Raw genomic sequence first — 23,311 nt, forward strand, 5'->3', positions numbered from 1 at the left:
AGGTTTGGTGTACCCCTCCTCTCCCTCTGTGACAGCTGGGATGGGCTGCGCTCTCCATAACCCTGTTAGATAAGCATCCATCTTACAGTCTTGCTGTGATCATACTTTATCGTCGGAAGTTTAAAACAAGTGACGCTGACCAAAATCAAAATTTCTTGTTAGGCAAATATATAAAACGGCTACACTATAGAACCCACTTTCTTCCCAACACCATTAAACCATGGGGTGACAAATTTCAAGTAAATTAGCGTCTTGATTTTACTCCACATAGACATGATTTCGTCACATACTTTCGACAGAACTGTCAGATGTACATCCCCGCTGGCTAACTGGGGAAGTCCACTGAAGTCCACCAGCATGGTCATAAAGAGTTTGAGACGACTTGTTTGGTGACTGGGTGCATTTTCTTTTAACCATTTCCAGATAAATTAGTGAGTAAAGAGAGCAGTTTTTAAAATATTGTGCCGTTTTTTATTTTTGTGTAAAAATCACACAGCTGCTAGTTGAATCTGCAGAGATACAGTACATCCATGCAGTTAAACATCTAGGGTTCCCACAGCCAAGAGAGAAGGAATTAAATAGAATATTCTTTCGCTGTTAGTCAGCAATTAATGCAAATTTACATATGAGTCCAAAAGTGTGTATCATATACAATATACAACACAGATCTGGGAGCGAATAGCATTCAAAATCCCATCAAAGACTTCATTACCGACTGATTGCTTCTGCCTGCCTGGATTGCCTTTTGGGTTAAAGGATGATGAGGGAGCTGTTGTGCTAGCAAAAATAAAATCAATCCCACTTGAAGGTGTTTAACAGGGTTTTAAATGGTACTAGTTCCAGGTCTGGAAACAACACGCACACACACACACACACACACACACACCAATTACATCATCGTCCTCAACAGCAGAAAAAAAAGAAGGCGAGCCTTGATACAACAAGGAAGAGAGGTCAGTCAGCCGCTGTGGAAACCTGAACGCCGTCGGGGGAAGTAAGGCTTTAGAAGAAGACTGATGCTTCACCAAAAAACTAAACAAAAACAAAACAAAAAACAACAACACAAGGATAAATCATTAATAAAAGAAAAATTCACTGACCAAAAACGGGGCATTTTATGACACTGGCACAAAAAAACAACAACAAAAAACAAACATGAGAAATAAAACAAGTGGTTCATCATTTTTTTCATCTTAAAGCATCTTCTTTTTAAATACACGTGAAAGACAACATGCAGATTAAAAGTAAGCAAAGAGAGACAACAAATAAAAGAAATTGTGAGGGAACAAGGGGGGGGGGGGGGGGGATTCAGTTCAAAGTGCAGTTGGGACATTCAGGTCTCCCACTCTGTTGACTGGTCTCCTGTTAAGCTTCATCTACACCCACAGATTTCAGGTGAAACTGCCCTGATACAACACTGATCTGGACTTTACTTCCCTCTGGAGCCAGGAGCCCGGGGAAGTGGACTGCTCATCAGTACCACTCCAAAAAAAAAAAAAAAAAAAAAAAAAAAACACAACAAAAAGGCAAAAATACATCACAAACATACAGTAGATGATGTTCTGGAAGAGCTACGATACAAAAACCAGAGTATACTGTTCACATGGTTGCTACTATCATCGGACAAACACTTAGGTATAGTTGGTCTGTGAGGATGTATCGCCCATTCTTGCATAGTGCTGACTGCCCGATTGGAAAACAGCTGTTTTGTTGTTGTTTTCTCTTTTTTTTTTTTTTTTTTTTAAAATCATCAAAAATCACTACCTGCTGCATCAGTTTGGATCTGTGCACATGTTTGCTGAAGAGAAATCACAGGTAAACTTCTCCCCAATCAGCAACAAATGTATTCTTCATAAACGCCGCTTCCTGCAATCAAACAGCTGGAATATCTTCAAACCCTTCATATGAACGTCTGTTCTTGACTCATAAAGGTGAAGTTAAAGTTTGGGAGAGAAAAAAAAAAAAGAAAAAAAAGGAAACAAAACCCGCAGCGTTAGAAAGAAAGCTGAAATGTCAAGCCAGAGCTAGGTTTGAAACTAAATGAAGAAAACTTCAGGGAAAGAAAAGGTGGTGCATTTTTCTTCAAACACAGCCCGAGCGGAAGTGAAAGAGAAGAGTGAAAGTTCAGTCATTTGGCATAAAGTGAAACCCTTCAGTCACCACGATCCCAAAAAACAAAACACTGTAACACATAGAAAACAAAAAAAAAAAAAAAAAACAGAAGACACGGCACTTTCACTCACTGCATCATGCCATCAACCACGCAAATGTTTACATGTAGACTTGAAGGGGGCGGTAAGAGAGGAAGGGTGGACTGAGTTCATGTCACAGGATGCGTCACCCAAAAAAAATAAAAAATAAAAAATAAAATAAAAAAAGCCTTCACCGAGTTGGTTTAGTCATTAAGCCCCACACAAACACACAAAAGGTCCTGTCTGGAGATAGCCCAGTATGTTTCACAAATAGAGAGGCGACTACACCAAACTCCATTTAGAAAAAGACAAATTTATCCTTACTTGCTTATTGACCGATGTACCGACGGATGATTTGTGCTGTAGACTTCCTTCGGTCTTCATGTGTCCCATTGCAAGCCCATAAAATCTGTGTTCTTTGGATTATTTCACAATAATGGACAGCCATGGGTGCCACATGTTCAGCAGAACAGACCATTCATGAGGATTCAAAAACAAGAAATGCCTTCAGAGCACTACAGTAGTAGCACGGATCAAAAAGTGAAAAGAGGAAAAATGTAACCTTTTTTTATAAACCAGAAACTTCTAAGTTTTAGCATATAATGCTCACTTAAAGCACAATTTGCCCGTCTTTACTCTTCCATGTCAATTTCGGTGTAATAAACAAGACCCAACCTATCGAGTTCGTGACATCAGACGATATTAGAAGGTCTAAAATCTTTATAGGTCGTCTCAGTTCACTTACACAAAAGAAGAAAAGAAAACTGTTTCGCCCCCTTTTTAAATTTTCTGCAGGAGTTTGGTGCAGCCGAGTCAAGCATACTGGTGCCAGCCACCAGGAACACAAATGCACAAACAGTCACACAAACATGACAAATACACTCCGCATTTCTCCTTCAGTCATTCAGAGAGTGATTTAATCAAGACACCAGCAGTTTTATCTTCAGAGCGAACTTGGAGCTGGAGCGCTCTGCCTCTCAGTTTGCCGTCATCCTCCTCACCTTCGCCTCTCTTTAGCAAAAAGTGAAAAGTGCCAGTTTCTAAGATCCCCTCCCACTGGTAAGACTGTGCCCTCAGGTCTGTCCGGTTTACGATTGAGCAGTGTGTGATTGAGCGTGACAGTTTTTAACGGAATGCCCTGAGGCAGGTTGAAGCCTCCGGGAAAAGCCGAGATTGATGGAAGGAAAAGGAGAGGAGGAAGGGAGGAGTCACAACGAGGGCCACAGCCTTGATTCAGATGAACTACAGTAGAGTTGCTCTCCATATGTAGGTTAAAGATGGGAAAAGGGTCTGAGCTGCTCCAGCTGGACTTCTAGAGATATCCTTTCTTCAAGCAGATCCTGGGAAAAGAAAACAGGTGTGAGCAAAGCGGGAGTTAAAAGGAGAACAAAGTCTGTTTGCTAAAACTAGAAAACACTACTAATGTCTTCCATACCTTCAGCTGCTGCTGGAGCTCACTGTTAAGTCGTGCCAAAACAGTGTTTGTCTCCTTGTTCCTTCTGATTGAAGCCTGAATCGCCTTTTTATCCTTTCCAACTGACCTGCAAACAGAGAAATATGCTTTTTCTAAAGTGCTGATAAACACAACGCTCTGTAAAGTGTCCTCAACCAAAGCAAGTTTCTCCACCTGGGAATGGAAGGCTGAGTGGCCAGGACGGCGGCTATGACGTTAGATTTCTGTGGACCGTGCTGCTCGTCCTCCGGCCTCAGCTCGTCTTCAGACTTCAACCTTCGACGTACAGGTTTGGGGGGAGGAGCCAGGGGGCCGGAGGAGCCTTTGGCTCCCTGACGGGACAACAAAGAGTTTACCTCACTTTCACACAGTCTAATAAACAAGTGTGCCTATGAATTTCAGATTGCCTCTTGATGTTCCACACAAACACAAAAAGTTTAAAAACCACTGGTCTTATTGAGTTTAAAGTTCAAAGACGTACAGAGTTGACTGTAGCTGAGGGTCTCTCATCAGCTTGGCCGTCACTCTTAACTGTTCTCAAGGGGCCGGCCCCCTCCGAAGGCTTGTCCCCCTGTGGACATAAACAAACAATGCATGTGAAAGTGAAAGTGTTTACTCAAATGTAACACAACAGCCACAGTTAAGAAATTAAAAGATGCAGATTGCACAATTTCATAAGAAGTCTAATATTTAATACTAGAAAACAAAAAAACAAAAAACGACAATATGGATGAAATCTGTCAATCAATGTGTGGGTTTAGAACATTATATAACAAACGGAGGGAAAACTAAAATAAACAACCACTTGGGGATTTTGGGAAAGAGCAAAAGAAATACATTCAAAAATAAAAAAAAATCAGTACATTAATATCAACATATTATACACAAAGCCAGACTATAAATGCTATCTCTGAGAAGAACTGATGTTGTCTAGAGGAGCATCATTCTATTTCCAAACCCTGACCCTCCAGGATCGACCTACCTGTCCTGGCTCGATGTGTTTGTCCACCTCTGGTAGGCTTGAGGGCTGCTCAGAGGCTGCAAAGGCCTGAAACTGGCTGAAATCTGCAAAGTTGGGCTGCTGGGGAATCTGCTGCGGGGATGTGGTGGTGAGCACCGCCCCGCCTCCTGGTATACTCTCCGCCTCTACGCGATGCCCGGTGAGTGGTACTGATGTCTGGGGAGGGATGAAAGGGTGTCGTGACAACTTTCGTAGTATCAAAATCACAAATGATGCCAATAACACATAAAATACTTTTCTTACTTGTGTGGGAAGCGGTCGTGGAGGCACAGCAGGAGGGTAAGCTATCGTAGAGGGTTGGGGTTGTCCTGTGGCAGACGTGGCAGCAAAGGTGCGATTCATGTCCAGAGATGAGGAGCGAGAGTGGGAGGGGTGGGGACGGGGTGGAGGGGGAGGCGGGGCTACCACCTTCAAAGCCTCTGGGGACGTACCCGACTGAGACCTGAGCACATTAATGTTTAAAGATTTACACACAGGATACAGTGCTTTATTTACAACACGATTCATCACAGTTCAGGTCTGGAGTTGATCATTGAACAGAGCTGCAACATGACCAACTGAGTAATAATGTGAGGAAGTAGAAAAACCCAAAAGCATCACTTTCAGTAATTGTCAGAAAAGACAGACAGAAAATGAACGAACCTCTGCCTTGTGATTGGCTCCTGGTCTGAGGTGAAAGAGTCTGAACTGCTGTAACCATCACCTTCATGAAAAGAAAAGAAAAAAAACCACAAGCATACAAATCATGAGAAAATTAACAAAATGGTAGTTGTTGTTTTTTTTGTTTTTTTTAAATTCTTCCACAAAAAAATTGGAATCTTAGTCTGGACTATCAGCAGCTGAACTGAGGTTATGAAGGCACCACCAAGGAAAGACAAATATGAAATGGTACTAAGATGGTGCCCTTCTACCAAATTTAAGTATTTTCTATTGTATTCACCCAGTTACACGCCAATGGATGCATTTGGGGCAACTTGGGGTTCAGTACTTTGACATGTGGTATGGAGGAGCAGGGATTGGCAGACAACTGTCTCTACCACCTGAGCCACAGACACCTTCCAACATATAAGGGAAAAATACTTCCATTTTTATTCATTTTATTTTTTTTAGTCTTGATTTTTGTATGTTACTTTAAAGTATCAAGGGTTTTCTTTTGTCATTAAATCGACTGCTTGCCAGATTTCTATCTGTAATTTTGTTCTTAATGATGTAACCTATGGCTGGGCCATATCATACCGTTCACGGTAATACCAGTATAATGTTGGGCAATGATAAGAAAATGAAATATCGCGATAGAATATGGGTAAAACACGCATGCGCAGTGCCTTTGTTTTCATACACACATGGCGGAAAAAGCATGGCGACGGCGGAGAATGAGAAGGGCGAAAGTGGATCATTGAATGAAACGGATGAACCAGAACTGGTTTGTAAAAATGCTGCAACTTCAGTGGTGTGGAACTGGTTTAGCTTTCGTCCATCAGATACACAACAAAGCACTATTTTTGGTAGAGCATGCTAGCGGGCCGTCGTTATTACCGTGTTTTTTGGAAAATACGGCACACTTAAAATCAATCCTTTGATTTTTCTGAAAATCGACAGTGCCCCTTATAATCCCGTGTGCCTTATGTATGAATTCTGGTTGTGTTTACTGACCTCGAAACGATTTTATGTCGTACACGGTGCTCAGCAATCTGTCAAATGTTTCACTACGACTTTGCTAAGCTACGAACCCGCACCGCTTGATGGATTGTTGGAGCATTACGACTATCGTAGGCAGGAGGCTCGCGTATTGTGTGTGTGTATAACCTCTTTTTAAGTTTTGTGGATATTATACATGGTTATGCTGAGGATATGTCGGCCAGTTTCCACTGGAAATGCCTTTTGGTTAAACTGTCAGCAAGGAATTTGCATTTGCACTGTTAAAGTTTTCTATAACTTTAATCCACATAAAAAACAGCTGCTTGTTTAAGTGAAAATACATTATTAGTGCAAAAAAACCCCAGCAAAGTTGTGGAGTTGTAAAGTATTTTGTCTGGTGTCAATTATATCGTCATCGCAAATTTTCAAATGTATATCGTGATAAATATTTTTGATCATATCGCCCTGCTCTAGTCTGACCTTAAAATAGAAAGTGGATTAAAATGGCTAAACAAATAAATAACTGAATCATGTGTCGGATGATGTTTTCGGAACATCGTATTAAAGCTCCCTGCCATAGCAGCTCATCTTTTACTCACCTACAGTGTTGGCAGCTACAAACTTCATGGAGGCGGGTAATTTGGCTTCTTCAGACAGTTCTGGAGGTTTAACCAGCAGAGGACTGGTAGGATGATTGTGGTCTAAATGTTGGAGGAAGGGGGAGATCACAAACAGGGGAAAGTGTTGAAGCAAATGCAGTCAATCAACAGGGAAAATTAAATGTTAGCAATCCGGCTGTTAGTTTGGACAAAACGTGCTCAGTTGCAGAAAAACAAAAACATGTATATGAGTAATAAAAGCTCCTGTGAGGCGCTCTTTGAATCATTTCAAATGGTGACCTTTTGGATTTTTATTACTTTCCCAATAGTGCGCACTCTGCAAAGCACAAAGTAATCTGACTGTATTAGCACAGCTGGATGTTTTCCCACCTGTTACAATATGTTTTTTTCTTCAGTATATAAAGAACATACTAGCATGCTTTCTAATGCAATTAGGTCATAATTCTGTTTCAGTCATACTAAAGTTCCTTCACGTTGCTGCCCACAAAAACAGATTTAGAGGTCTGTCTGTTGCTGCACATGTGCATCAATATCATTATTATTTATTCAACTGTAAGTCAGGATTTGGACAGTCAGTTTAAGGTCAGAGAGTTTCTCACCACTGCCAGTCCTCTTCAGCTCCATCTCCTGCATGTGAATCTTACTGGGCGTCATCCGGATGGGAACTGGGTGAACGATGGCCGTGTCCTGTGGAAAAGAGACACAGAGAGGGTCAAACCGACAGGAAGAAGATAGGTATAATTTTTTTTTCCTTTTTTTTTTGCTGCTGGTCCTGTGAGGAGGAAGGTTCAACATGAAAACCTGTGTGGCACTCTTTTAGCTGACATGCTCACTGAGCATCTCATCAAACATGTTTAAATGAGAAGATGTGAAAGACCTGGAAACATATTTTCTAAATAAGCTTTTAAAAAAATAAATAAAAATAAAAGACGTGCCCATACAATTATACCTCCCCCCCCATCCTAACGACAACTAAAAACAAACAAAAGACTGTTATTGTTTCAAAAATTATTTTCCGCTCCAAGTGTGTTCTTCACAGTTGGACAGCAAAGATCCTATGCACCCATTAAGATTTGGTGCATGGATGGCAGCGGAGAATTTAGCCACAAAAAACAAATTAAAAAAAGAATTTGTGGAGCTGTTTGGGCCTGCTGTCGGTGCAGGATTTTTCCACAGCAGAGAGAGATTTGGGGCTTTTTTTACTCCTACATCAGTGGGGTTACATTTACTTAAATTCTAAATTATTCAAATGGCTAAAAATAACTGTATTAGCCTTACATTCATACACAAACTGACTGCAGAAAATTCAACGGTCAATTAAGACTAACATGGAAAACTTTGATAAATCTAATTTTTGGGAGATTTATAGGTTAAGCTTGATAAGTGTTTTGTTTTTTTTTTAAATCTTGAGTTTCAGCTCAGAATGGGAGTACATAAAAGCAGTCTAAACACAGATGCACACTCCTGCAATATAAAACCGTATTTGAAGTCAGAGCTATTTTTGGGACAATTATTGGTTTACGGTTTAAAAATTAAAAAATAAATAAACGTGAAGAACTTTGACTGTTCAAAAGTAAATGCACAACAGAATTGTGCACAACCTTTAGTTCTTAATCATGTGAGGAAAAATGCATCTCTTACGATCTTAAAATGTGATTGGTGGATGTGACTCTAAAGAAAAAAAAAAAAAAAAAAAAAAAGGTGATGTCCAATAGAAACTGAGCAAGCCAAATCACAACACACACTTCTATTGCTGATGCACTTGATTGCACTTTGAAAGAACATCATGCAGGCAGTGAGACAGAGAGGACCTGAGAGAGATAGGGAGAAAAAGAAGAGAGATCTGGAGAGGGTTAATGTCTGTCCATTAATGGTGAAACCATGCATGCTAAGTGATTGACTTACAGGGTCAGCTGGTGCAATGTTAGAGTCAAATTGGGTCAGAGTTTGTGAGCTGGAGGAGCGCTCGCTAAACGTCTCCCACTGCTGCAGGAGACAGACAGACAGTGAGAAAAAACATGTCAGTCAGTCAGCCAGTGCAGTGACATCACACATTTACATCATCAGTCTCAGCCTCTGCCGTGATGCCACACCGACGCGGCATCATCAGCAGGCGTGGAAACAAAACGGACATTGCCGACTTTCATACACAGTCTCAAGAAGTGAGAGAGGAGGTGCTGAATTATCAGAAAATATGTTTGATGATGAATAGGATGACGTGGCACTCGAATTATAATGGATGGATAAAGAGAGAGCAACCTCACTTAATTAACCCTGAGCAATTAAGATGAATCAAATGCAAACAGAGCAAAAGCAAACAGCCTCGAGTTTAGAGGATGTGTAAAAACGACACATATAGTCATGTGGTGCGTGCACGTTGGAACCTCGTTGCTCTGGTTCATCTCTGGCCAGGCTTGATTGAGCGAAGGCATAGAGGGAGACTTGTTGGGGGTCACCTCTACTGGTGACGCAGAGTATCCAACATCAGCAGTCTGCTCTGGGACTTCTGAAAAAAAATAGACACGAGTTAAATACACATAAAAAAACTAAAAAAAAAATCCACACGACATTACTTTTGGTTGGGATTCTTCAAAAAGATGAACTTCAGAGAACAGCTTGAGATAAAACATTTTTTTCATGCAGTCAAAATGCCAACTAGATTTAACCATCATTGGCAAAAATCGTGAAACTTCAAAGTGCAATCGTTTCTGCTTCTGAGTATTGCATAAGCTCATAAGAAAAACTATTTCTCTGCTGTTTTCCTGATATGTAAAAACAAGGTCAACACTGAATTATAACACTTGATAAACATGTTTGTTATGGCTATCAGCAACTGAGTCAATGTCAAGTTAAAAGAGGGCAGGAGAACACAAAACTGTGTCATGAAAAGTGCAGCTCAGCCCAAAAATCAGTTAACTACTTCCAACATGCGGGTTTTGCACAATAGCGCTGTTACCCTAGGTCTAATGAGGTGTGAGATAAGAAAATTAATAAAGGGTGCAGCAGAGAGAGGAAGAGAGAGGCAAGCCTGAGCACCTGCTGAGTCATCGAGGTCAATCAGCTTTGGCATCAGGCTCTCAGGAAGCTTCTCGGGGAGGTCGTAGCCATTCTTCCTGGCCACAACTAAGTGAAAGGCAGCGCAGAATTCATCCAGGGTCAGCGCTCCATCTTTATCAAAGTCTGACAGCTCCCTTTAAACACACATTAGACAGTAAGAATATCATATCATATACGGCATTACAGCAGACATTGAATCTGATCCGACTTGCCCATTTACATGCCACGTTTACTGCTTAGAGCTAGTGATACTAGTCATTATGAATCCTGTCAAAACAAGTTGTGTCAACTGACACTGCACGCTTCTTTGGAAATAATCCCATAAACAGGAACTGACAACTTGTTTTTGATGAGCTCGATTAGCCACAAACATCTTACTCATCAGCAAAATAAAGCCAGGTTGGTTTGGAGTTAACAAAGAACTGGTGAAACACATTTTCTTTGCACCAACTACATATGGTCAAACCTTTTGTCTTTGTTGATGTTTGGCATTTTTTTTTAGTAAAAATTAGTCTTGAAGTTTAACAGTTAACCATATCCAGGTTGTACATGCTGTCCGATCAGTGATGATACATTCTGATAAAGAGCAAAGAAAAGCTTCTTGGTGTTTTTAGGATTAACTGCCACACACGGCACTTGTCTAAAAAGTAAATAAAGCTTTTACTACAGCTTCCTATTAAGTTTTATAAATATGAAATTAGGGATCTTTCAATAGAACAAAGGAGCACTGGTGCAAAGATCAATGCCCATCCTGCTCTAACCTACAGCTTATCCGCATGTCAAACTGTTAAATGGGGCCATCAACTCCATTCAGGTGGTGAACGTGTGTTTATGGTGCCCTTAATTTCCCTTAGATACACAAACACACACAGAGGCCATAAATAGCAGAAGAGCAGTGACTCACCAAATATGTGACAATTCTAAAATCGGTAGCTTTGATTTAGTGAAGAACTCTTTTGCTGCTGAACCTGAAACACGCAGAAACCACAGTTTATTAATAACCCGTGTTTTATCCTGATAGCGCGTGTGTGTGTATTTTTGTTCCTACCAGGTATGAAGCCAGTGAGGTCAGGCTGAATTGTTTTAAACTGGTTAATGTAATACTGCCTCTGCTCGTCTGTGATCTTCCACGGATCATCGTACGTGCTGGACTGTCGCTGGATCTCATTGGTCGTTGCAGCTGAGGCTACTGTTCGTATTGTTGTGCTTTCCTACGAGAACACATTTACAGAAACATTTAAGAAAGACGAGCATAATTAAGTATTAAGAATAACACTTTAACCTATGCAAATCCAGCTTCTTCACTGTTAGTATGTACAGTGCGTGTCTCCCTGGCCCCCTACTCATACATACAAACTTGGCACTCTAAGAAATCAAACCTTTAAAGAATAATATTCAAAACTGAAACACAACAATGGTTACAGAACTTTCAGCCTAAAGTAGAACTGACTTTTTGCTTGTTAGCTCAGAACGACAAGAAGAAACTAAAAGAGGGCATGATGTGTACCTATAATTAGACAGTGGGTACAGAGGCCTTTGCCTGAGAAATGTCACAGAAGCTGCTCATGTTTCAGTCAAGCAGCAGCGTTTGCAGATAAAGTACTGATACAAGATGCTGGCTGACATTCAAGGCCCGATTGTGGTTACTGTGATATCTCGTGCTTTATGTTTGCATTTTCTGATGGCAGACATTTGCATCACATTTTCCAGCTAAAATACTCTGTGTGGTCATCTTGTAACTTGCGGATCTATATTAATGCTCTATTGAACTGTATCGCCTTCTCTAGGTCTGTATTGTGAGGGTGTACATGTGTCCTTTAATTTATAGCCTCACTTTGCTGTCTCCTCGTCCCATCTCTGCATAGTGATTGGCTAATGGTGGTAAAGATAGAATAGATCCAAAATATTTCTGAGCATTTCAGTGTTTTTATATTGGCAATGATTGACCTTAGTTTTATCTCAGCTCACTTAGTAAGTGCAAAATGTCAAAAACTCCAAAAGTGGTGATTGTTGTTACTAACTGTGGGCTACACACTACCAAATACGCACACAACACAAGAGTGTTGAGTAGTTATGTTTTTAGGGGTTGTTTTTTTACCCAAATCAAATGTTTGTTTGTTTTTTTTATATATATGGCCACGATTCACCTTATAGCTGTTTGGTTTAGTTCAAGGATTTCACTGGTGAAAATGAAAAAACTCATTTCCGTAATCAGAGCACTTATTTAAAATAGTGGGTGTTCACTGTATTGTGAAAAAGAAGATTTTCACAGGACTATATGCTGTTTTGTGAAATCTGAACAAACCGCAAGACTTCTGGAACAATGACAGATAAAGCTCAGCTTAAACTTGGTCACGCAACAGGACAATGATCCCAAGCACAGCAGCAAATCTACATTAGAATGGCTGAAAAAGAGAAGAATCATGGCGATGCACTGGCCCAGGCAAAGTCGAGATCTCAACCTGACTGAAATGTTGTGGCGGGGCCTTAGGAGAACCGCCCATAAATGAACTTCAAACTGAAGCAATATTAACAACATTGGGCCAAGTTTCAGCCACAATGATGTGAGAGATTGACAAAAATCATACGGCAACCCATTACTTCACATTATTGCTGCTGAAGTACTGAATCAGTGTAGTGTATCCAACATCCAACTAGTGCCTTGTAATTTAAGATGGAACGCTGATGTGCATCTTTCTAGCTTGCTTGTATAATGAAGCCTGTTGCAATAGGAAGCGAGTCGAGCCAACACCGCTGTACCTGGACTGATGATGGGTGCATTGCTGGAAGCGTGCTGGAAGGCGGTGTGTCCGCTGTAAAACTGACCCAACTCTCCTGACCTGGAAGAGGCGGTGAGTGGGACGGCCACATGCCATCGCCAGCCACTGGACCTGAAAGGAGAAGGACAGAAAAGTATGTTTTTGCATGTAATGTTAATTAAGAAGTTTTGTTTTCATACCATTCTTTGTAATATCTCAACTACTTTTTATGCTGAAAAAAAAAAAAAAAAAAAAAAAAAAGCAGGCACAATTACTTTGGTCCCCTAATGACAAACTGCAGCAAGTGTCTGTGTCAGCAAATATCATTAACAGCATGTAGGCGCTGCAAACAACAGGAAGTGGTACAAACGACAATTTATCACTGAAGTCAAAGCTAAAAGCAACTTTTACCACACTGTCACTTCTGTTTGCCATTAGAGATGTTATTGTTATCATCTGCTGCTCGTGAGTGCTTGCAAGTAAAACCCCTGTCACATGCATTACCTTTTTTGCCCTCAATAAAGAAAAAAAAGAAAAAAAGCCATTTTAACTCAAATTGTTGCCACTTTTCTTTCTCTTTGTCCTTATTTTCATTATCAACAAATTTGCTCATCATCATCTTAAATAATTATTTAGTCTATAAAACATCTGAAAAGATTTGAACATTTTCCAAGATGAGTCCAGAAGCCCCACGTGCCTGGCATTCAGACCTTCTGTTTACGATGGGCACCCAATCAGAAGATAGGTCAAGGGATGATTTGCATCCGTATAAATAATAAGGATTGCTTTGAACTGTGAATGGAAATAAATGCAAATGCAAAGCTACTCCAGCAGAGTCTAAGATTAGAAATATGTTGTTGGAAATAGGCAGAATAGTTCTCCTTTTGAGAAACTATCATTAAGAAGTGGGTCACCGGTTTGTGGTTCTCTGAACTGCGTCCACACGGCTCCAGTTGCTGCCACCACAGGTTGTCGCTCTGCGTTTCCTCCACTGTGTTGCCGCTTGTGCTTCCTCCAGGAATGAGGTGAGGTTGGGGGAGACTGGTGAGGGGAGACCACTGGGGACGTTGGTTCAGGCTGGTGACATATTAAAAAAAAGAAAAATAAAACAAACCGATGAAATAAATAAGCAGTTAAAAAGACATTTAGTACACATATAAGGAATCAGCAAACTTTAATAAGCATGATCGTCCACAGAATAAAAATTATTTGAAGGTGGTAGTATTACTGCTTTAAAACAGTTCAGTGTTTTGGGCGTTAACCTTTAGATCACATCTAATACACAACAAGACGTCAATCTTCAACACGCCACATCCAAACCAAGACCAATAACTGCTACATCAATCAGTTCTTATCTGCATCATCACAGATAAGGGATGCTGAAGGAACTAGTGAATGATTATGCAACACATATAAGTTAAAACTTGCGAAAGAAATCTAAATAACTGACACACGTGTCAACACACTTAAGTCCGCAGCAGAAAACTTCAGAAAGGAATGTATTCAAACATCAAAGTCCTTCCAGAGGCAAGTCTTCCCACTCTGGACACTTATTTGCAGTTACTTTGAAGCAACATTGACTTTAATTTCAATGAGTCATGGACACATAAAAGCGACGAAGAAATTCACCACTCGAATCTGGTAAAGATCACTTAAAAATTTCATGACTTTTCCCCCAAATGGAGGCTTTGAAAAGCCTTTTCCTTGGAATTTATCATTTCCACCACCACTTTGTTGCTCTGCTATAGATTTCAATTCAAGATGCTTTGAGTGTCCCTTTTAATGTCTCTGTCAAGTATACACAGGAAAAACACAGGAAACACAGCAGCTTATCTCCAAGTAACCACTGGGTTCAGTTGTTCAAAGAAATATTAAGTTTGTATACAATCGTCCCTGCAACATCGATTCTTGCATTTGCTACTACCAACCTGTGATTCTATAGTAGTTGCCAGGGGCTGAATGACCTCGTGGACAGGAAGTGAAGTGGATGAGGGATGTCCTTTCTTGTTCTGGTGACCCCTGCCAGGTGGCCTGGGTATTACTGCAGTACCGGGGGCAGGGTACAATCCCTGACTGTCGGGATCTTGGTACAGTGCAGCATGTCTCGCTTCTGCCTCGTTCTTCCCCACCACAAACCTTGGCAACGGTAGATCCTTGACTGTCGAGACACAAATTAAATTCAGTTTCAATATTTGTTCAGCAGCAGCTGACAAAATGAAATCAACTCGGTGACCACATCAAACTTCAGTGCACTAGAGTCCAGAAGTTGCTTCTGGCTTTCGAGAGAGAAAAACAGACTACTGACTCCGTAGATTTCCCAGAATGCTTGTGCCTGCTGCAATCAGCTGACGTTTATAGGGTTTGGAAAGAGAGTAACTGCTGTAAAATGGGAACAACAGTATACCTTTCAGAAAGAGCTGTTTCCTCAAATAGAAAATGAAACACACTGCCACACCGAGTGTATGTTTGCTGTCTCTTAACTCTTAATGCTGAGGACTTAAAACAAAGATCTGTGATAAACAAACACAGGAATACAGTCCGTGCCAGCATGCCTGCTCTAAGACTGAAAATTTCTACCACACTGTAGCTTGCCCATTTTTGATTTTCTTTTTTTTTCCTTGGAGAATGTATTTTTTTCTGTTTGCTCTATCTTACAATGCTAAAGACACCTTTGAAAAAATCCTGGATCCAGACCAAATCCAAACGTTAATCCCTTCTATGTTGGGTCAACCTCTGCTAAAAAACTAATGCAAATCTGTCTGGAACATTTTTAGAAATCCTGCTACTACACAATCAGGCAAACCAATCCAATCTCAAGGAGGTAAAGACGAGCGAGGCAGGACTTTCTAAACTCCACAGTTATTTAAAAAAAAAAAAAAACCCAAACTGATTCAAAAATTCAACGTGTGCCACAAAACGATGGTTGAATGAAGCAGGGTTTGTAGTTTTTAGGCGGCCTCACTGGCAGATACTGAACTGATACTGGTACTAATATTGTTAACCCTAACCCTTTCTACTGGTGTTTATGGCTTTCTCAGAGAGTGGGTAAGCAAACAGACCCAAGACCAAGACACCCAAATAAGCTAATCCTGTTGTATATGACCCCACTATGGTTTCAGTGACTCAGCAACAAATTGATTAGCTAGTGGGAAGAAAGTGATCTGGATTTTTTTTTGCCATACATTTTTTTCTTCCTTCACCAAAAGTACCAGTCGTTTGCTGCTTCAAGCATTGTGAATATGAGAATCTACTTTTAAGAAAAATAATAATCAGTTTTAACAAAAGGTTGAAATTTCCTTTAAACCTACTAACAATATCCTCTTATATCTCTGAGTTAAGTCTGGTTAAAAGAATTGTTTCACCACAGGATTATTATGTGCAGCGCTCTGTCTTTTAGTAAGCACGCAGAAACCAAACCACCCCCTTTGCTTCTGAACGCCTGTATTATTACCCCAAAAGCCTCCGCTCCAGAAATAACTTTCTATTTAATATTTTGGAACAACTGTGGTGACTTCAAGCTTTCTGAAAGCACTGAGTAAACTAAACATTTTTTCCAAATCCTGTAATTAACTGTCTACTTCTGAGAAAGCACCAACTTTACAAAGAGAGAGTTGAGGGCGAGGTTTACCGAGCTCAAACATCCCTAAATCTTTTGTTAGAAGGAAGTGACTTGTTTGCTTCCTCATATTCTTGTCAAATTATGAAATCGATTTTGCAATATATTCAGGCCAAACTGATCATGTTGCATAGAGGATGAGTGTGACATCGTGCGCCGCGTTTTTCCTTCTCTTTTTCCTCGAGAGAACTCAACAGGGACAAATAGAAAAGCGCAATTTTGCGGTCAAACCCACCACGGCTTCATTGTTTACTTAAGATAAATAGGGAAGTCATCGAAACAGCTCATACTATTACAATCATCTGGTGACACAAATAAATGGCCAATACTATTCCAATCAGCAATGTGATGCCATCTGCCCCATCAACTAATCAAGATGAGCCATTTTTCCATTTCCAGCTTACTTTTAATGTACCAGTGTTTATTTTCCCAGTTTTAGAAACACAGGGTTATGAGACACCCTATGTATCAAACATCCAGCGTATGAAATCGATTCTCCAAAGGCTAAAAAGTTCCTTTTGGATTCTTCTGGATCAGACAGCAATTGTTTGTTTTCTTTACATAAATGCATTCTCTAATTTGATCCATTTTCATTTAATTTCAGAGGGAGGCAGTCGTAATAGTGAAGACGCAAGGAGCAAAGGCAGTCAGAGTGAATGAGTTTAAATGCCTGGGGTCAAACCTCTAAAGCGACAGACAGCGCACAAGAGAGGTGAAGAACAGAGTGCAGTCAGGGCAGAGCGGGTAGAGACGAGTGTCAGAGGTGATTTGTGACAGAAGGATAGGCCCAAGAGTTAAACTGGAAAGTTTACAGGATGGTAGTGAGACCGGTTATGACGGAGGTGAAGGTGGCAGACTTTTTTCCTCATGAGTGACAGGATTAGAAATGAGTACATCAGAGGGACGGCTCAGGTTGAGCAGTCTGGACAAAGTTAGAGCGGTAAGGCTGAGATGGTTTGGACATGTGCAGAATAGGGATAGTGGATACAGCCGACAAAGGATGTTAACTATGGAGCTGCTAAGCAAGAGGAAAAGACAAAGAGGAGTTTTTTCATGGATGTAGTGAAAGAGGACATGCAGAATTTTGGTGTGACAAAAAAGGACATTAGGAATAGGGTGGGAGCCCTGCAGGGATCAGGCATAAGAAGGAGAATCTGATTTGTGTCTATGAATGTAAAGAGTCCTTCCAAAAGCTCTATTAACCATATCTGGATCTATCCCAAAAGTTACTCGCTTATACAATGGCCCAAGACTCAAATGTGGTTAAAAAAAAAAAAAAAAAAAAAGTATTAAATAATCCTGCTAACATACAAAGAAACAGCTTTAAAAAAAAACATGAGAACATGCTTGTATGAAAATCTTAAAATACACTGCACCACATGCATGCATTTCTGAGATAAATACCTTTTTCTTATCAAAAAAAAACCTTTAAGACTCTAAATGACAAATGATAGCTCTGCCATTAAATGTAATTGATTGGTGATGAAGAGAACAGCTGTCTCTGAAATTCATGAAACTCATTTCTAACCTGAAACATTTTAACTAGCCTGAGAACAACAGTATATCTCTATATAACCAAAGTCTAAAAGTACTTCAGAGAGGACCTAGACCACAATTGTGTAATGGTATTGTTTAGAAATCAACGCACAACAATGACAATGACTCACTTCGATTTATGGACTCACCCGAGTTGAGGCTCTCCACCCTCAGAGGCAGCCCTGACTGGGCGATGGCGATGAGCTTCAGAGCGATGTAGAACTGGCTCCGACCGAAGTGACCCAGCCGAGTGGCTCCACATAGCTCTGTGATCTAAACCCACGCACACAAGGACAAGGGAGAACAGTTAACAACATTGTATTCATCTGAAAGAGCAGCTTTTTCCTCTAAGCAAACATAGCATCCAAGTAATAAAAAGGAGAATAAACAACAGCTATCGTTTAGTGTCTGTTTAAATTATCCGATGAACTGTTCCCTTGAGAATGGTCTCATCTGCCATGTTCACAAGCAGATGTCCAGTGTGTTCTATGCGTAAAAAGTCTGGTTATCATGTTTTGTAGTGCTTTACAAAACAATGAAACGGCCTTCTACACACAAAAGATAAAGTGGTTAAAAGAAACAACTGAAACCTTAGGATTAGTACTACTGGTGAGATTTTATAACATGAGGATAACTGTTTAAGAGGGTGCCCTTAAGTGCTGCGAGCCACTCAAAAAAAAAAACCAAAAACAAAACTGCCACAGCTGACCAGCGATCCTTTTCTTGCCGATGAGGGACTTTATCCAAGTATGACTGGATACAAAGCAGCAGTGACTTTTCTCAGCCTGTTACAACATGACACTGTAGCAGTATGTGTCCCACGGGCCAACACAGAGCTCAGTGTAGATTCTGGAAGTGGTAGGATTACAACGCTCCTTAATTCTCCCACCACACAGCCCCCCCCCCCCCCCCCCCCCCCTTGACCTTGAAAAGGATGCTGACTCACAAACTGCAAATATTGGCCATGCTGAGAGATCTGGAGTCACAAGAATGGGCTGCTGCAGTTTAACTGGCTACTCATGACTCACAGTTGTCAGAGCAGGGACACTCTGCAATCTGACCAAGAAGGCAATCCGTATTTGAGGGTTAATAAACAAAGTCTCCACTTCTGTGGATCACAGGCGTGCAGGCACAGGCATTTCCACCATGTTAGCCAGTAATGAACAAAAAAGGCAGATGTTGATGGAGGGAGAAGACAGGAAAGAGTGGGCAGCAAGAGCAATGAGAAGTATTTAGTGCGTTAGATACACAGTTCAACACATACCCACAGAAAGGTAACTGAAGAGGGCATGCCAGCTTTTATTGCATGTATAATATTTCAGTTAGAGAAAAAAAAAACTCAATAAAGAAATAAATTGTGTGAGTTGTCTACCTACTCTGTTTAGCTAAGGCTAACATTAGCCAGAAGAAGGTGTGTCTCTCTTGCTGCGCAGCTCTGCTAAGCACCCGGGCTAAATAACCACAACGACACTGGCTGACAGGACAGCTCCAACAGTCAGCCTGCCAGCCAAGTTTACCAAAAATCCCCCAATGGCCCTTCGTTTCACGCACACCTTCACAGTCTGAATGATAACACGGTTACGCTAGCTTACCTGCAGGACAACTTCGCTGGGTAGCTGGGCCGCCCGGAAAAGGTCAAGAACTCTCCCGTTGGAAGCCACTTTTTTAGTGTTGTCCGTGTCACAGTAAACGAACAAATCCGAGTAATATTTCTGCTCGACATCACTCAGCGTTAGACTTTCCATCGTAGTACCAAATGAGCCTGAAAAGAACACAAGTTGGCTGTTGATTAGCCCTTAGCCAATGGCTGGGGCAGGATCCAAAAAATGGGCGAGACTTCAGGATCCCAACTTAGCTAAGCCGAGCTAACGTTGAGGTTAGCTGTTGTAATGATGTTCCCAACGCGCCTTATCCCAATCTCTGTAAACGTCCCTAATACTGTGTACCAAGCAGGAGCCGATCCCAACTGGAAGATTCAAATAAAGGTTGCTTTCACACAGTTAATAACTTGTTGGGTCAGCCAAGCCAAGTAGCCAACAGCTGGCTAGTAGTGCAGCGGGCTAACAGCTACCTTGAATCAAAGTCAGTGGCACTAACGTTAGGCTAACTAGCAAAGTGCGTCCACCTCCCCGACCCGGACATCTACCGCCGTGATCTCACGTTACAGCACTTCTTCTCGCTGTAATCCGTTACAGGAGGGTGTTTCTGCCCTTCACTAGAAACACATTCCTCTGCGGGGCCGTCAGAAGTAAAGTTTCAGGGTCTCTTGGTTCCTTCCTCTAGTGATCATAGCCGCCATTCCTGCCACCAGTGTCAAGTCACGCGGAGTTAAGAGGAGACTTCCGGTCCGACTCTTCAGATTAAAGAAAAACATAGCGTTCACTCAGAAGCATCTAGTTTTATAGATTGTATACATGTATTATTTTTTTATGTTATTTTTTATAAAATAACATTTTGTGCTGGAAGAGTAAACTACATATAACTATACACTTGACAACTTTTGTATTCACTTCGCCTGCAGTTCAACTATTTTAATATTTTCATAGTGATTTAAGTTAAATTATTGCTTTGCCATTAAAGTACCAACATTTTTAGGCCTTTGAAAGAATATAAGAACTGTATTTTGATTTTACAATTTTCAACTGTAATTGAACTTTTTTGAAGTTCCCTTTTATTTTCTATTTCTTTATAAACCTGTTACAACCAGTTGATGAGAAAAGGTATTTGCCTCCTTCCTTGTCACACTTAACTTAAATGTTTCACATCAACACACACATTTTGTTAGACAAATATAACAGGAGTAAATATACACTGCAAACTGTAAGTGATGGAATTCTGCTCTTTACCAAAAAATCCTGAAGGAGATTGTCCAACCATCAGTTTGTTCAGTTCTTGGGTTATGCAGCAGGATAATGATCCAAAACAATTGAGCAAGTCTGCTTCTGAATGGATTAAAAAAAATGAGGGTTTTGGTGTGCCCTACTCAAAGCCCAGACTTAAACTTGAGATTGGGATTCTTTTAATAAACTTGAGATTTTGATTCTTTGGCATGACCTTAAAAAGGCCATTAATCCTCAAAAACCCTCCAGTGTGGCTGAATTATAACACAAGCACAAAACAGTTGATCAAAATTCCTCCACAGAGGCGTGAAAGCCTCATTGCCAGTTATGACGAACTTTGGATTGCAGTTCTTGCTGCCAAGGGTGGCACAACCAGTTATTAAGTTAAAGGGCAATTACTTTTTGAATGGAAAAAAAAAAAGAAATATTTATGTTAAAACTGCATTTTATTTTTACTCAGGTTATCTTTGTGCGACATTAACATTAGTTTATTAATCTGAAACATGTAAGTGTAACAATTGCAAAAAACTTGGAGATATTTGACCCTAGGTATTTAGAATCGGATAACAAATGTAAAAATATTTATGATTAAAACAAAACATGCAATTTTGTGCAATTATTTTTGTTTAGGATAAAACCACAAATGGACGACAGAAGTTGTGGCATATTTCTGTGTATATCTGTGCTCCACATTAAGCCCGAGGCCTCATGTTTGTGGCATCTTTGTATTTATAAAGGAAAACGCCCAATTTAACTTTTACAATCGGTAACAATTAAATTGAGCAGTCTTTCCCTAAGTCTTATCATGTGGGAGCCTTTTAAAGAAAGACAAGAAAAAAATCGGATCTAATGACATCTGTTCAGATTTTCCATTAAATGTTTCAATTTAACTAGTGAATCATAAATGAGATAATTAATTGTCAAGTTCTGTCACTGGTGTCAAACACTCAAAGCATTTTCTAAAAATGGAATAGAAGTTTTCTTTTATAGCGAAGTCACACTGTATACACTTCCGGTCTCAGTTCAGGTTTCTCATGAGCTAGCTTGACACTTCGCGACGTCCGAGTTAGCGCGAGCTTGCTTGGGCTGCGGGGACCCGGATGAGTAATTTTCAAAATAAAAGCTGCACTCATATCATGGTTTATAATTGATAGAGACGCGACTTGATACTGCAGTGGCTATACAGATGTACATGTTCCCCCCCCCCCCCCCCCCCCCCCCCCCGCAAATAAGTCGCCCATTGTTGTTGTTTTTTTGTGTCTGATATTCTGACATTTAACTCCAATGATTAGTTGTGTGGCCATTTGAAATGTTTTCACACATAAAGTCGTTTCTTGGAACTATGTAACAAAACAATAAATTATTTTCTATTTATTTCACTCTGGTTCTTGTTGGAACCGTCTTGGCGTCTTGGTGACACATTTGCAACAGTCAGCTACTTGGGGGGGAAAAAACCCTTTTTAAGGTCTGCTTCTCACTAGTTCTGTATAGTGCTCTTTAAACATAAAATAAAATAAAGAACATGTTAATTAAACTGCATTTTGATACATATTTTTAATAAACTTGTTGAATAACTGCAGCTTTTTGGGGCCCTCTGAGTTTTTATGCCTTTGCTCGGTTAGTAATCCTTCACATATGTAATATTTTCCATTGTTCTAAACACTATGATGATGGAGTCACTGCTATTTGCAGTGCATGCATAAGAGGTATAGGGATGGGGTGGAGAAGAATAGAGTTCAATGTGCAGAACAAAAAGTAACAGCATTTGGAGTCAGCACACTATTCTAACAAGCTCTTTCTGTGTTGCAATGGGACTTGTGCTCGCTGAGCACCTGTGTGTTTCTTGGAGATGCAAGAAATAGTTTGGAGAGGCCGAAACGTAGGACAACACGCGGTCTCCTGCCTCTTCAATACCTTATATGGGCCACAGCCCATCAAACTATCGGCAGCGTGTCACGATGAAGTCAGATGAGCGCTCGTGTTGCCTTCACATGTTGTAGGGAATTTGTCACATCTACTCAAATTAAGCCAGTAAATGAAAACAGTTGCACATTTTCACAGCATTCCACTACGAGTAGGTAATTATTAGTTAATCGCGGAAATGTCTGAAATTTGTGGCTTGTTGGACAAGAGCTTCTGTACTTCTGATTTATGGGGGGAACATTATACACATTGTAAACTGCAGTTTGTGGGGAATAGCATACATTTCGTGACTTTACAGCATACAAGGAGTGTCCTCAAGGTAACTAGCTTTTGAACTACAGTTAATAATTACCTCATTTAGAATATAAACCATTACTGGATTTGTTTACGACCTAAATACTAGTGTTAGCTCCCAAAACAAAATATTGGTTGGGCTCTGTTGTGAAGGGATTTTTGTTGTTGTTGTTGTTGTTGTTGTTGTCTTGTGTTTTGTTGTAGAATACTTTGATCCTAAGGTAAAGACATCTCAGGACATCGGGTACAGATCTTTAAATTGCTCCCACAGGTCAATTACAGCTGTGTGTACTTAAAAAAAACAGGCTTAAAACAGGTGTGACAACTTCTATCTTATGTGTTTGTAAAGTTTTTGTTCTGTT

General features: G+C 40.4%; 1 protein-coding gene across 5 annotated transcripts; it reads right to left on the reverse strand.

Annotated features, from left to right (window-relative positions):
* Positions 1–1,179: 1,179 nt before the first annotated feature.
* On the reverse strand, positions 1,180–20,241 carry reps1 (RALBP1 associated Eps domain containing 1). 5 transcript variants are annotated; one of them, XM_040017243.1, is made up of 20 exons: positions 20,039–20,241; positions 19,485–19,654; positions 18,024–18,165; positions 14,669–14,898; positions 13,655–13,817; positions 12,742–12,872; positions 11,030–11,192; positions 10,886–10,949; positions 9,961–10,115; positions 9,309–9,430; positions 8,830–8,910; positions 7,524–7,611; positions 6,904–7,005; positions 5,309–5,369; positions 4,910–5,108; positions 4,628–4,822; positions 4,127–4,216; positions 3,820–3,977; positions 3,628–3,733; positions 1,180–3,532 (listed from the first exon to the last, which is right to left on the reverse strand). In XM_040017243.1, exons 2-20 carry the CDS (start codon positions 19,635–19,637, stop codon positions 3,464–3,466), a joined length of 2,472 nt encoding a protein of 823 aa, XP_039873177.1. In that variant the 5' UTR covers positions 19,638–19,654; positions 20,039–20,241; the 3' UTR covers positions 1,180–3,463. The 5 variants fall into 5 exon arrangements, with proteins under 5 accessions (XP_039873177.1, XP_039873176.1, XP_039873178.1 ...); XM_040017242.1 differs by having other exon boundaries at positions 19,485–20,241; XM_040017244.1 differs by having other exon boundaries at positions 18,042–18,165; positions 19,485–20,240.
* Between the last annotated feature and the right edge of the window lie 3,070 nt (positions 20,242–23,311).

This window comes from Simochromis diagramma, unplaced genomic scaffold (genome assembly GCF_900408965.1).
Source record: "Simochromis diagramma unplaced genomic scaffold, fSimDia1.1 OVJJ01000802.1, whole genome shotgun sequence".
NCBI lineage: Eukaryota > Metazoa > Chordata > Actinopteri > Cichliformes > Cichlidae > Simochromis > Simochromis diagramma.

Bases quoted from the DNA above. Each gene is read 5' to 3' on its own strand.
- reps1 (XM_040017243.1), bottom strand. From the start codon at position 19,637: ATGGAAAGTCTAACGCTGAGTGATGTCGAGCAGAAATATTACTCGGAT. The intron at 3,734-3,819 runs GTGGAGAAACTT...CTCTGTTTGCAG, and splicing joins ACTCAGCCTTCCATTCCCAG to GTCAGTTGGAAAGGATAAAA. The intron at 3,533-3,627 runs GTATGGAAGACA...TTCTTTTCCCAG, and splicing joins AGCTCCAGCAGCAGCTGAAG to GATCTGCTTGAAGAAAGGAT.